The sequence below is a fragment of the Narcine bancroftii genome, chromosome 5 (assembly GCF_036971445.1).
Source record: "Narcine bancroftii isolate sNarBan1 chromosome 5, sNarBan1.hap1, whole genome shotgun sequence".
Classification (NCBI taxonomy): domain Eukaryota; kingdom Metazoa; phylum Chordata; class Chondrichthyes; order Torpediniformes; family Narcinidae; genus Narcine; species Narcine bancroftii.
The window spans coordinates 189231899-189247351 of NC_091473.1; the positions used below are offsets into that span (position 1 = coordinate 189231899).

The 15453-nt window shown below is 48.6% G+C and overlaps 1 protein-coding gene across 2 annotated transcripts in view; it reads right to left on the minus strand.

The window, feature by feature from the left end:
- Positions 1-4707: 4707 nt before the first annotated feature.
- The window catches only part of ubqln4 (ubiquilin 4), a 58748-nt gene continuing 48002 nt past the window's right edge, over positions 4708-15453 (minus strand). For both annotated transcript variants that reach the window (XM_069940283.1, XM_069940282.1), the window contains 6 exons: positions 11523-11739; positions 9910-10049; positions 8981-9064; positions 6818-6933; positions 5991-6183; positions 4708-5210 (listed from right to left, as the gene is read on the minus strand). In XM_069940283.1, the coding sequence (XP_069796384.1) occupies positions 5058-5210; positions 5991-6183; positions 6818-6933; positions 8981-9064; positions 9910-10049; positions 11523-11739 (903 nt within the window). In that variant the 3' untranslated portion in view covers positions 4708-5057. The remainder of the gene's footprint in view (positions 5211-5990; positions 6184-6817; positions 6934-8980; positions 9065-9909; positions 10050-11522; positions 11740-15453) is intronic.

Below are 15453 nucleotides of genomic sequence, written 5' to 3' on the forward strand. Positions count from 1 at the left end.
CACCAGAACAACTGGAAGGGGGTGGATACGGCAGCACAATTCGGGTGGGCTTAAATCTGGGGCAGCTGGCCTTTGTGCTGAAATCCGGAAAAATCCAAAATTCGGACACACTGTCCCCCAAGGTTTCCGGGTCAAGGATTGTGTACCTGTACAATGTTGGAAAGTGTATAGTCGTGCACTTTGGTGGAAAGAATAAACGGGCTATTATTCAGATGGGGAGAAATTTCAAAATTCGGAGGCGAAATAGGACTTGGGAGTCCTCGTGCAGGATACCCTAAAGGTTAAACTCCAGGTTAATTAAGAAGGCAATGAATGCAATGTTGGCATTCATATCCAGAGGAAGAGGATACAAGAGCAGGGATGTGATGTTGAGGTTTTATAAGGCACTGGTAAGGCCTCACTTGGAGTACAGATTTAGGTTTCTTATTTAAGAATCGATATCCTGGGATTGGAGATGGTTCAGAGAAGATGCACAAGGATGATTCCTGGAATGAAGGCATTAGAATATGACAGCTCTTGGACGTAGATGAACACCTTATGAACCTCAGAAGCATTTCAAATGTTGAAAGACCTGATCAGAGTGGATGTGGCAAAGTTGTTTTCCATGATAGGGGAGTCCAGGACAACAGGGCATAACTTCCAGATTTAAGGGCGCAATTTAAAGGAATTTCTTTACCAATGTCGTGAACCTTTGGAATTTGCTACCATGATGGCTGTGGAAGTTGCTGTTGGATCCATTTAAGGCAGTGATGGATCAGTATTTGAATAGTCCAAGGTAATCAAAGGTTATGAGAAGGCAGGGAGTGGGGCTGTGGGAAAATGGAGCAGCTCATGATGGAATGGCAGATGGGCTGAGTGGCCTACTTCTGCTCCTAATGGTCCTGAATTCACATTTCTCAGTTTAAAATGCATGATGGTGGATAAATTCCTGGGGCCTGATCCAGTATATCCTGGGACATGGTGGGAAGGTGAGAAAGAAACTGCAGGAGGCCTAGCAGAAACATTTACATTATCATCAGGCGCTAGAAGATTGGGAAATGTGGCCTAACGCCACAAGGCAAAGCTTAGGAACTGCAGGCTGATGAACTTATCATCAACTGTGGGTAAATTATTAGGAGGCGATCCCAGGAGGCAGGAGCAATTTGAAAAGGCAAGGACTGATTAGGGACAGTGTGGCTTTGCCCCCGGGAAATCTTTCACAAATTTGACTGACTTTTATTGAAAATGTGACAAAGAAGATTGATGAGGGCAGGGTGGTTGAAGTTGTCCACATGGAGTTTGATAAGGTTTTGGCCCAGGAGCACCATGGTGAGCATGAATGACACGACGACAGTGCCAGTGAGCTGGGTTTTAATCTGCCGCTGTCTGTAGAAGTTTACATAATCTCTCTCCACACCCCCCCCCCCCCGACCATGTGGCTTTCCCCCAGGTGCTCTGGTTTCCTCCTACGTTCCAGGCGTAGACGATGGGTGGTCACATGGGTGTATTTAGGTGGCATGGGCTGGAAGGGCCTGTTGCCATACTGCTAAATTAAAAATTAAGGTCAGGTCGCAGGGGAACCTGGGTGAGCGGGCCAAATTGGATACAGATTTGACTTGACCATGGGGTGACAATGGAGGATGCCACTCTCTGGAGCATAGAAGAATGAGGGGAGATTTGATCGAGGAATACAGAATTATGAGAGGTAAATGTAAACACCACTGAGGTTAGGTGAGACAAGAACTATAGGATGGGCAAAATGTGAAAGAGGAAATGTTTAAAAGGAACTTGCAGGAATGTCTTCAAGCAAAATAGCGAGTGTGGAATGAGCTGCCAGCTGAAGTAGTGAATGCATTTACATTTAAGAAAAATTTGGATTGGAGGGGTATAGAGAGCTATGGTTCAGGTGCAGGTCAAGGGAACGAGGCAGAATAATAATTTGGCACAGACTAAATGGACCTGTTTCAGCACTGTTGTGTTCTTTGGTTCTTTCTCCAGACTGGAAGCCTGTGACCAGTTGTGTGCAGCGGGGATAGGTGCTGGGACCACTGTCATTCATACCACCAATCTGGATGAGAACGCGGTTGGCCTGGTTGGTGAGTTTGCTAGCTGACACTGACATCAGTGCTGAGAGTGAAAAATGAGGAAGGTATTCAAAGATTACAACAGGACCCTGACCAACTGAGTCAGTTGGCTGCAAAATGGTAGATGGAGTTTCATTTGGACAAGAGCAAGGTGATGCCTTCTGGTTCATCAAATCATGGCAGGACTTTGTCAAGTAATTGGCAGGGCCCTGGGGTGTCTGTTAGAACAGAGAGATCCAAGGTACAAGCTCAGGGTTCACTGAAAGTGGCAACATATGATGGCAAAGGCGTTTAGTATGCTTGTCTTCATTGGTTGGGCATAGAGTACAGGGATAGGGATGTCATGCTCCAGCTGATCGTCGGTAAGTTCTGATCATCCTTATCGGAAACTGGAAAATGTTTAAACTAGATTCACAAGGATGTTTCCTGGAGGACTTGAGTTAGGAGAGGGTGAATGAGGCTTCATCAACTGGAGAACAGGTCGTAAAGACCTTGGGGAGGTCAACAAAATGAGGGGTGAGAAAACCCCAGAGTAAAGAGGGCAGGTGAAAGACAAATGATTCAAAAGGGTCCCGACAGGCAACTTCTTCAGGTTGTGAAATGAAACGAGGTGGGTAGGGGCAGCTATGATTACAAATTTGGACAGGTACATGGATGGGAAAGATTTAAAGTGGCAAGGGCCAAACACAGGGAATACTGAGAATGGCCAGTGTCAGAAGGGGCTGAAGACTTGTTTCCATGCTGTACAGCTCTATGAGAATGGAAGATTCTGAATGGCTGTTGAGATGACTGAAGAACTCCGGAGAAGGAAAGGCTATCTCTTACACGGAGAGCTCAGAACAAGGAGGTGTCCACTTGCATTTCAAGATGGTGTCTGCACAGGTATCGCTGAGGACAGCGGAATCCTGAATACAGAATGGAGATTGGGAACGACTGGATATTTCAATGAACAATAGATATGTTGATCTGGTAAGATTATAGAATATAGAACCAAACAACTGATGGAGTCAGGTGTATATTAGCTTAATGAATGGCTGAATACTTATACTAATAAAACGTTCAGCATGCAGAAAACAATATTCATTGACAAAACTGCACTGAAGTGCGGTGGGTATTGGTGGGTGGCGCTGTTGTAGTGGCAGCAATCGGGACCGGGGTTCAAATCCCGTGTCTGTGTGGGTTTTCCCCAGGGGCCCCGGTTTCCTCCCACCCTTCAAAATATACCAGGGGTTGTTGATCAATTGGGTATAATTGGGTGACACAGGCTCATGGGCCAAAAGGGCCTGTTACTAGGCTGTATGTCTAATTTATTTAAAATTATAAGCAAAGATTTTGGGCCAGAGGTGGGAATGAATTAAATTATCTATATGCAAATAGACAATACAACACAGGAAGCGAACCAAGGATTTGATAGATGCCAGACTCAACGAACAAAAATGTCTTAGACGAAGGAAATTATCGTTAACTTCTGAAGAGAGAGAAGGGACTACCCCTGTCCACATCCAAGTTACATGGAACATTTATTGAAATCTCCAGCAGAGGTCACCCCCTTTGGCCCACACTGTTGTGCTGACCAACTCCAACAACTGCTAAGAAATTCCCAACTGCAAAACCCACCATTTTTCTCAGTTCCACGTACCAATCTAATATTCTCAAAAGATCCTTTTGTACATGCCTCCAGTGCATTCCATCCACCCACCACTCTGTGTGTGAAGAATTTACCTCTTATTCCCCCCACCATACTTACTTCTAAGCACCTGTAATCTATGCCCCTTCGTGTAGCCATTTCGGCCCTGGGGGGAAAAGCCTCTGGCCATCCACACAATCAATGCCTCTCCTGTATGTAGCTTCAAGTTCCTCTCCAAAGACCTGTCCTGGGACAAGCATGTTGACACAACAGAGAAAAAAGCAGACCAACCCCTCTAATTCTGAGGCCAGGTTCGGCACATCACCACCCACTCCCCCAGCCCATTCATCTCTCAACAACTTCTACAGAGGCACCAAAGACTGGGTGCATTAGTCAGGGACTGGAGCTGCCCTGCTCAAGATCAGGAAAAGATACAGAAAGTGGTAAATGCAGCTCAGAACATCACAAAAACTTCCCTTCCCTCAACGGAGTCCAACTACATGCCCTGGACCTATCACATCCTGGATGCACTCTCTTCTCCCTCTTCCGATCAGGCAGAAGGCTTAAGGGTGTTAAAGCAACACACCAACAGGCTCAAAGACAGTTTCTTCCCTGCAGTTCCTGAATAAACCCCACCACAGGGCTCTCGTGCTGCCTTGCTTGGTGCTATTTGGAGCCGACAAATGCTGGGGTCTAGTGTAACACATAAAGGTGCTGAAGAAACTCAGCAAATCACGGAGCATCCATGGAAAGTACAGGGGGCCTAATGTTTCAGGCTTGGGCCCTTGTCAGGTATGAGTGAAAACAGGCAGATCTTCCTTTTCATTGTGCTCTTGATGTTAGAGCTGTTAGGCTGCTCACAGAAGAACCCTCGGCACTGCACTGGATGCAATGTGACAGATAAAACTTTAACATAAAGCCACGAGGATCCACGAAAGTGCATGGGAAATAGAAGAGTTTTGGGGGGGGGGTTGGGAATGGAGGGCTGCTTCAAAATGAGGAGAGGGACTCGAACCATTAGCAATGTTACTCTTTTATGTTCACATTTCTTACAAACCACTGAATCCAGGCTCTGGTAGCGAGTACAGAACACAGAAGCAGAGTGGGAGGTGGGGTGGAGTGGAGGAAACAGGCCAACGAATGCTGTACGTACGGCAAGTGAGAATCCCCCCGGTGTGACTCGACGGGACGCCTGTTTCTTTTCAATCAAGCACTGGAAGCTACGTACAGCAAAGGGTTGGAGATGATTTCGAACGAGCTTTTGTTTTAAATCATTTTTTGACTTAAAAATGTCAGTTCCTATCATTCTGAGAAGCCTGCCTGTCCTGTCGTGCCGCAGAACTGCGCCTTCCCTCCTGCCTGTGTGTTTACGAGGGCTGGGAGCCCAGAAGTCTCTCGATGGCAGCATTTATGTCCCCTCCAGTGGCGATGAGGGCCTGTAGGTTTGCCTCGCGATTGATGAAGCCCATGGCACTGAGCTGCTCCAGTTGTTGCTGAAATCGCACTTCAGGGCTCTGTCCCTGTGCGGGAAGGAGGAGAGTCAGTGGGAAGGGCGGACACGCACACTGGGCCCCCACACCCACTCGCGTGCATTAAACGGTGGGGCCCCCACACATCACCACAGGCCCCTGCCTTGAGAGCTGGCTGATGAGTGGCTGACTGCCGCCAGCTGTACGCAATATCCACATGCTGGAAGAAGCATCACAGCTCCTCCTGATCAAGAAATGACTGAGCTTGACGTAGGTTACACTCTAACCCAGCAACGCAGAGGAAACACTGTCTGCCAAGGACAGGCAGGCCTGACTGAACGGTGACGGGGTGGGGGGGGTCTGACTGAATGGTGTCAGGCATGGCTGACCAAACAAGGAAAGAAAAGGCAGAAGGGTTGATTGAACAGTAAAAGGCCAACCAGATGTGGTAAATTCCCAAAGCCCCCACTGAACAGAACGAAGTGCAGGGTTCCTCTTCCCCAGTGGGACAGGACACAGACCAAAAGTCTCGCCACAGAACTGCCTGAACTGTGAGCCAGCCGCCCTCTCAGCTGAGTGGAGGAAACAGTGCAAAGTCTGGAGGGCTGGCCCAATTCAACCATTTGGTGACCCTATGGGATCTTCTGTGTCATTGAACCGTCCCTCCCTCAGGAGCAGGAAGGCTATTTAATTGGGACAGTCTGAGAAGGCTAACACGATGGGGTTATTGAAGGTGCCAAAGCCTCAGATAACCTGGACTAGTTCATCTGCGGTGTAACACAAGACCGGCATGAACCAGCCGACACGTGCGCAAAGCCCAGCAGCTCTTACTTGGGTGTTGGCCCCGGCTAACATCTGTAACATCTGCTGCATCAGCTGCTGCTGTGAGCTGTTGGTGGTGGTGGGCGCTGGCACCGCCGAGCTCGTGTTAACCGTGCCGGTGCCAGCCGCTGTCGTTGTGGGTGTTGGTCCGCTGCCAGGGCCTCCGATCCCGGCCATGGGGGAAGTCACGCCGGGGCTGAACCTGAACAGACACATTGTTCACTGTAGATGGGAAGCTCCTAAACCACCCCCCATTGGACAGTTTCCCCTATTTACAAGGAAACCCCACAGTCCCAAAGCTTCCCCAATGCCCCTCACCCCACCCACCCACCAGAGTCATCGCAGTTTGTCGATATGCCCCCTGCCTGCCCCTAGCAGAGCTACTGAGAGCCTCCAGCGGCCTGTGGGTGCAGTAGAAGGCCTGCTTTGCACTGGGGCTCCGGCATCAAAGCTGTTGGTGTACAGGGTCAGCTTCTCCAGATCTCACAGACACGTGGCAGAGATGAGTCTTCCCAGAGCAGAGCAGTAGGACTGGTGGAGAGGGGGGAACAGTCATTTGATCCGCATGCAGAGAAAGTGAGGGATAGTTACATGGGGGAGGTCTCATGGTAGGGTGCAGGGTGGCGGAAGACTGGACGGACACGGGCGTGTGTTTGGGGAGGAGGATCTAAACGGACAAGGACATGGCGGTGGGGAGGGGGGTCCAGATGGACAAGGGGGGTGGAGTCTAAGCAGGCACAGGGTGGGGATTTTGGATGAACACGTTGGGGGGGGGGGAAATGGGGGAGAGGGGGGGAAAGCACTGCCACACATCAGCGATAGTGAGGCAAACTTACCCAGGCAGTAGTCCTGGCGCTTCATTCTGCAGCGTCTGAAGCCCCTGTTGGATCTGCAGCAAGGCTTGCATGGCCCTGGGGTTGGCCATGACCGACAGGACATCTGGGTTCTGCATCTGCACAGGAGCAAAAGGTCAGTTTCCACTAGGTGGGAGCAGGGAGTGGGAAGAGCCTCGGGGAGATGCCCCGCAGAGCCTGCAGAGGGAGATGCCCCGCAGAGGGCAGCACAGTTACATCACCGATGATCTGGGTTCAAATGCAGCACTCTGTAAGGCGTTTGTACGTTCTCCCCTAATCTGCGTGGGTTCCCACCTTTCAAAATGTACCAGGGGTTGCAGATCTATTGGGTGGCATAGCCTTGTGGGCCAGAAGGGCCTGATACTGTGCTGCATGTCTAAATTTAAATTTTTCAAAGATCTTTATCTCATGTACAGCAAGGGGAAAGATCCTATCGAGCTCCTCCAGTCCAGTAACATCCAGGTGAATGTTTTCTCCCCCCTTTCCAGATCAATGGCATCCTTCCTACATTTGGGAAATTGGAAATGCACACAAGTGTGGTCTCACCCAAGTTCCAGCCCATGAGGCGATGGACTAATAAGAGTGGGTGGGGAGCCCACGGGAAGCATTGAGGGACTTTGATGGCCAATTCTGTGCATCAGCACAGGTGGATAAAGCATTCAGAATGTCTGCCTTCATTAAGCAGGGTGCGGGGAACATTAAATACAACTGGTTTATTGTGTGCCATGGTGATTGACGCAGAATAGGAAGGATGAGGAAGATCTAGAGGCGGTATTAAAGGAGATTTACCAGTGATTCAAGTACAAGCTAAGACCGGATGGGTTGGCTTTGGATGAAGGATACAAGGTTATGAGGGGCACAGTTTAAAAAAAAACTTGCTCCATCAGAGAACATCATCTTAGAGCAAGGAGTGAGGAGTTTGAAGGGGATCTGAGGAAGATTACCTTCCCCCAGAGTGGGGGTAGATGATGTGGAACACTGCCTGAGAGGGGGGGTAGTGAAGGCAGAGAACAGTGGTTTAAAGCGAGCAATGTAGAACATTGCAACACAGTACAGGCCCTTCAGCCCACGATGCTGTGCTGACCTTTATATAACTAAAAAACCCTTCATACCTCATAACCCTCCATTTTTCCTTCATCTAGGAGTCTTTTAAATGCTCCTACTATTCCAGCCTCCACCACCACCCTCAGCAAGGCATTCCAGGCATCCACAATTCTGTGGGGGGGGGAAAAAAAATCACCCCCAACATCTCCCATAAACTTTCCTTCTTTCACTTTGAGCAGATGTCTTCTGACATTTGCTACTCCTGCCCTGGGAAAAAGACGCTGACTGTCCACTATATCTAGGCTTCTCATAATCTTGCAGGCCTCTATGCCTCTCATAATCTTGTAGACCCCCTGGAGTGAGAAGGTTGAAGGGAATCTGTGGAATACTATCTTCGTCCAAAGAGAGGTTAGGTGGGGGGGGGGGGGGGGGGGGGGGTGGAGAGTGCGGTGGAGGCAGACACTCTCCCATCATTGAAAATTTTAGTCACCAAGGCCTTGGCCAGATGTGGGGCAAGTGCTGGTAAATGGGATCAGAATTGTGCAGGGTACACAAGTACTGAAGAAACTCAGCAGGTCAGGCAGTGCCCATAAGAAGGAAAAGGCAGTCGATGTTTTTGGACCTGGCCTCTTTGTCAGGTATCAGGAAGAAGACACCTGAAGACAAAAAGGTGGAGGGGAGGAGCACAGGCCAGCAGGTAAGAGGTGGATACAGGTGGGAGAGTAGATGAGAAATGATGGGGGGAGAGGAAAGGGAAGGGGGGGAGGGGGGGAAAGGAGACTGCTGACGACTCAGGCCAAAACATTAAATGCCTTTCATTTCCTGTGGATGCTGCGGGACCCAGAGTTTTCTCCAGCTCTTTAGAGTGTGGCACTCGACCCCAGCCCATGCAGAATTATACGGCAATGGCGCTGACATGATGGGCCGAAGGGCCTGCTTCTGTGTTGGGGACAAACTGAAGTTTGATGTCCGCTTGAAGCTTTTGCGTGACATGTCCAGAGAGGCCAGGAACTGCCTCGGGCACACGTGGCTCCCACAGACGCCTGGCGCCTTCAATCGCTCGTCAGCGTGGAAAGGGAAATCAGCTGCTCGATGCCTTACCTGTTGCAGGAAGGTGGGCATCTGGAGTCTGAACTGGTCCTGCAACTGTGTGTTGCCAGCGAACAGGGGGTTGTTCATGAGGATCTGCAGCAAGAGAAACAGGGTGGAGGTGAGAGAAGGGCCAGGAGCCAAATCCGGGATCCTGGATGTGGCACAGGAAGCTTGCGGGGACGGAGAGCCAGGACGGCAACACTGGGAGGGGTACAGGGGCACCAGGAGAGGGATCCGTACAGATGAGTCAACTCATCACATCCCAATAACTCATGCCATAGAACTTCCTCCAGCTTCCCCCACCTGTGCTTTGTACGCGAGTGTCCCGGGGCCACGCGTGCTTCACAGGCAAGCGCCCTAGCCCCGTGCACAGCGTGTTAAAGAGAGAGTAAACCCTCAGCAGCAAATACTATGGACTGTTGAGAATCTCTGTGGAATGACCTACTAATAATGGCCCACTGCTTTCAATTGGGTGACCCAGGTTCAAATCGCATGCTGTCTGTAAGGAGTTTGTATGTTCTCCCTATGACTGCATGGGTTTCCCAGAGGGCTCTGGTTTCCTCCCACCCATCAAAATATACTGAGGTTGTCGATCAATTGGGTGTAATTGGGCGGTATGGGCTTGTGGGCCAAAAGGGCCTGTTACCATGCTGTATATCCAAATTAAAATTAAATCCCTTTATCTCCCACCTTGACCCAGATCCTACCGCTGAAGGTTCAGCATCACTAACCTTAGGCACAGATTTCAAATCGATTCAGGCCTTGCGGCAAAGGACAACGTTTGGGTGGTGGGGGTGGGTGGGGGCAATGAGGCTACCAGAGGAAAGGAGAGAGAGCAACACAGGTGGCAGTTTGGGGCTTGATGGAGGGAACCTTCCCAGCTCCTGTCCTCTCCTCTGGAAGCAGAGCGGGTTGGTTACAGTCAAGCACTGCGGTACCTGTGAGGCGAGGTCAGGGTTCTGGGACAGCGACTGCATCATGCTCCTCATGTAGGGCGCAGACAGCATGTTCTGTATTAGCTGGGGGTTCTCAGAGATCTGCTGCATTAGGCTCTGCATCCCTGGACTGTTGAACATTCCTGCGGAGAACATACCATTGAATTATCATTGTACCAGGTGCAGGCACCGGCCAGTTCTGACTAGGGGACAGACTAACGCAACCTCTTTACTAAACAAGATCACTTAATCAGCAACCTATCGTGAGTGCACATCTTTCATAAAGCCTTGATTTCTAAGCCTAACCGCGTAATTTAAGTAGCTTGCCCCTACATTCCAACGTTGACATGTCTGACAACTGATTTCAGGACAACTTTTTCGCCTGTCCATTACAGCAGTGTCACATTTGCTATTTCCAATGTATTGGGATCATTCCAGAATCTTGGAAATATTGGGAGAAAAATGAGGAAAAGATATCCCAATGGCTGCAGTCACCTCTTTTCAAAATATGGGGTGAAGCTTAGGTTGTTATCAGTCCCTTGAGCACTCAATCAGAATCAAAATGTAATGTCATGAACCTGTCACAAAATTCATTGTTTTGCAGCAGGCATTATGGGTGCAAATAACATTTCAAAATAAATAAATTAGTGCAATAATAAGAGAATGTGAGGTAGTGTCTATGGTTCATTGCCCACTCAGAAATCTGATGGCAGAAGGGAAGAAGCTGTCCCCGTGCCGCACAGTATTTGCTTTCAAGCTCCTGTACCTCCTTTCCGATGGTAACAGTAAGAAGAGGGCATGGCCGGGGTGGTGGTGGTGGGGGGGCGTCCTTGAGGACAGAGGCTGCTTTCTTGAGGATTTCCTTAATGGAGTGAAGACTGGTGCCAGTGATGGCCCTGGCTGAGTTCATGACTCTCTGTCGTCTTTTCCTGTCCCGTGCATTGGCATCTCCATACCAGACATTGATGCAACTACTGCGGACACCAATACCCCTGAGTGTCAAGTCCAGGGAAAGGTGGTGGGCTCTTCCCAGAACCTCACAAGCAAAACCCTCCCCACCATCACAAGCATCTACAGGGAACGCCGCCGTCAAGGAGCGGAAGCAATAATCAAGGATCCGCCCCACGCAGCACACTCTCTGTCCTGACTGCTACTATCAGGATAAGGGGTGTAGGTGCCACAAGACTTGCACCTTCAGGTTCAGGTCCAGACTCTACCCCTCCACCAATGACAAACTCAATCAGAAACTTATTTAAGGACTCTTACTTTTGCACTTTATTAATGTTTTTTCCCTTTCTGTATTGTACAGTTTATTTGTTTACATGTGTACGTTGAGGACATTTTTTTTTGTACTACCAATAAGTGGTAGTTCTGCCTCACTGCAGGAAAAAGAATCTCAAGGTTGTTTGTGATGTCATGTATGTACTCTGACAATAAATCTGAATCTAACATCTAATAGTTCAAAAGCTTCAGACAGGAAAGGTTCAAGGGGGATAAGGGCTTCATGCAGATAAAGAGGTCCAACTCAGGTAGGTGAGAAGGCTAGAGTCAGTTTCCAATTGTATACAACTGTAACAAGGCCCAAGTGTGCCCGCTTTTCAGTCAGAGGTACTTACCATTTCCCAAACTCCCTGAGTTGACACCAAAGGGGTTCGAGACAGGTGATGTTGTCTGATTGGTGCTGCTTCCTCCCTCGCTGTTGGAGCTGGGGGCTGGCGAGGAGGGGGATGTTGGGACCCAGGGGTTGGGCAAAGGCTCCCTGTTCTCGGTTCGAGATGGCTGGGCATTGCTGTCTGAGCCTCCGCCCAGGGCTGTGAAGGGGTTGCCACCAAACTACAAAATAAAGACACCTTAAATTCCAACAGTCAAGGCAGAATCTTCAACCCAATCCAAACAAGTCATACACAAGGGTCTCTCTGCTCCAAAGCAACTGGGAAAAGTTGGGGATCAGTAGTCGTAAACTCACTGGAGCAAATTCTGAGGGACAGGATTGATTGGAATGGCGGGGTTTCATTAAAGATGCAAAAAATGCTGGAGGAACTCAGCTGGTTTCGTGGCATCAAAAGGAGGCAAGGACATATTGCTGATATTCTGGGCCTGAGTCCTTCTTCAAGGTGTAAGCAAAAAGCCTGCAGACATCTGAATAAAGAATGGGGAGAGAAAGGGGGAAAAGTGGGAGGGGAAGTAATTCAGTCAGAGGGTGGAAGTTTCCCAGCTGTGACAAAATGCGTTGAAGAAGGTGGAGTTGTTGTTATGTGGACTTCAGTAACATCTTTAACAAGGTCCCATAGGAAGATCCCAAATACAATGAGGGAGTGAGGGTGGAGTTTCTGAGTGGAACTCAACATTGCAGATGACACGATGATTGGGGGTGCAGTGGACAGCGAGGAAGGCTTTCAAAGCTTGCAGTAGGTTCTGAACCAACTGGAAAAATGGGCTACAAAAATGGCTGATGGAATTTAATGGAGACAAATGTGAGGTGTTACACTTTGGGAGGACTAAGCAAGGTTGGAGAGACATGGTAAACAGTAGGCCACGGAGGAGTGAGATAGAACAGAGAGATTTGAGAATAATTGGTAAATAATTCTCTGAAAGTGGCATCACAGGTATATGGCGCCATAGAGCATTCGGCATATTGGCCTGTACAGTACATTTCCGATTATCCAAAAACCACTTAACCAAAATTCTCAGTTAACCGAAAAAATTTTCGGCAGCAGCATGAATTCACAAATTGAAAAAAAAATTTCACCCAATGTGTGGAGCTCTGACATGCTGTTAGTGTCATTTTGGTAACAATAGAGTTCAGAACCAGCTAGGAAGACAGACGCTGAACTGTCCGCTCAAGCTTAGGGAGATTGTCCTCATTTAAGCTAACTCCCTCCTCTCTCTCTTTCCATTCCTTCCTTACCCTCCACTGTACGTGGTTCCAGAATTGGCATTAGAAGAAATCTAATTGAAAGGCATTAGGGTTTGGGGGGATGGGGGGGGAGAGCAGCAATGATTTTTTGGTGGCAGCAGCATCAGACCAGGTGGGTGGGTGGCAGCGGAGCGTTGGATCGGGTGGTAGTGGGAGTGTCCTTCCAGATGGGTGGAGAGCATGGCCCGCGGATGCCCGCCCCGTGACACTGACCCTGCTTGATTCTCCACTGTCCCAGAGTCATCAAGGAGAGCAGCCTCCCGGGCAGGATTAAACCTTGGATTCCCAGGAAGGAGCAGTGATGGCAGTGGGAAGGTGCCAGGGATCGGGGAAGGCCAATGCAAGTATTCTGCTGATGCTATTGGCCTGCTCAGTTATTCGGAAAATGCAGTTAAGTGATGCACGTCCGGTCCCAAGTGTTTCACACAGTATAGGATATGCATACCTTGAAGGGCTCAAGCCCAAAATGTTGGCTGTCTATCTTTATCTTTGCTATATATTGTTTGACCTGCTTAGTTTCCCCAGCTTTGCGTTTTTACTGTGTTACGGTGAAGTTGTACCACACTGGTGAGGCCAGATTTGGAGTAATGTGTAGGGAACTGAAGGGAAGATATCAATAAGATTGAAAGAGTGCAGAGAATATTTACAAGGACCTTGCCAGGATTAAAGGAACCAAGTACAGGGAAACATTAAATGTTGGAGAATGAGCAGAGATTTGATAGTACACAAAGTTATGAGGGGTATAGAGTAAATGCAAGCAGCTTTTTCCACTGAAGTTAGGTGAGACAAGTACTAGAGGACATGGATAAAGGCTGAAAGGGGAAATGTTTTAAAAGAACATGAGGAGAACTTCACACAGAGTGTGGTCGAAGTGTGGAATAAACTGCCAGCTAAAGTACTGAATGCGAGTTCCATTTTCACACTTAAGAAAAATTTGGATGGAAGGGGTATGAAGGGCTGTGGTCCAGCTCAATGGGTTAGGCAGAAAAATAGTTCACCACAGACTTCATGGGTCTGAGGTCTGTGCTGTCATGTTCTCTGGTTCTATTGGGCTTATTGTCAGCAGGAAAGTTGTTGTAAGGAGGGGTAAATTTTGAGGCTTGGAACCTGGGACCAGAGGTGTGAGACCATTACTGTTTACCAAGTGCACTGCGATTTGGATGAGAGAGTTGTGGGTGCCTGGAATACATTGCCAAGGGTTGGTAAATGAGGTGGGAACAAAAGAGTCATTTATGGGACTCTTAGGTAAGCACATGGATGAAAAGAAAACTAGAGTGATGAGGTGGGGAGGGTTTCATTTTTTTTGGTAGGTATATATGGGTCGGCACAACATAGAACATTACAGCACAAGCCCTTCAGCTATGTTCTAACCTCGCAGGCAACACGGAAATTGGTGCTGTGGTGAGGATAGCCCGGAAACTCAGCTGGTATGGAGGGCAAAGCAGCAATAAACAGAATTTAATCTTCACAAGTGGAAAGTGATGCATTTTGGGCATGAGGCACACAATAAATTGCAGGGCCCCCAGGGAGTCACAAGGACCACTGATGTTCAAGCCATAGAACCCCTGAGGGAGATAGCACGTACGTACAGAAGGCAGTGAAAAGGGACGCTTGCTAAACCAGCCATTCTCAATGGCAGCCATACAGCATCCCTTGGGTCTCAGCACATTTTTGGGGGGTGGGGTGGGGCACGCACTGAAATCATAAAATATTTTTAATATAGTCAATAGAAGTACGGAAGAAACCAACTAATCCTGACTGCTTCACAGGGAAGGGGGGGGCTCATAAACTTTGAGCAGAGTCCTAAGGGGGCCATAGAAAAAGTAAGACAGAGAATGGTAGTTCAAAACCTCAGCAGAAGCTTCTCCGCAGAAGATTCTCAGCTGGGAACGTCCAGCAATGGAGAGGGCGCAGAGGAGATTCATCAGGACGTTGACTGGGACAGAGCATCTCCGTTATTAGGAGAGACAGGAGAAACTCAACAGGTCACACATCATCCATGGGAAGTACTGTATACGGTCACCAATATTTCGGACCTGAGCCCTTTTTTTGCCAGGAATAAGCAAACACAAACAGGCAGCTGAATAAAAAGCTGGGAGTGGAGGAGGGAGAAAGGGTCAGGGGGAAGAGCACAGGCTAACAGGCAATAAATAAATGGATATGGTTGGGAGAGAAGAGAAAAAAGCTGAGAAGTGAGGGGAAGAGTAGAGCTTGGTGATAGAAGGGAATGGGTTGGGGAGCTGATGGAAAGGACTGATAGGGAAAAAGAGAGGCATGAGTTAATGGAAACTTAATTTAATGTAGCCTGGTGGGAGAGTGTCCAGTCAGAATACAAGGTGCAATAGCAGATACGAGTAGGAATGTAAGGTTGAGTCTCTATGAAGCACTGGTGAGACCTCACTAGGAGAACTGTGTAGTTTTGGGGCACCTTATTTGAGAAACGACATGCTGGAATTGGAAAGGGTTCAGAGAAGATTTACTAGAATGATACCAGGAATTCATATTAGGAACATTTGTTGGCCCTTAGACTGTACTCGTTGGAGTATAGAAGGATGGCGTAAAGCCTGGATAGAGTAGATGTGGCAAGGATGTTTTCTCATGGTAGAGGAGTCTAAGACACAAGGGCACAA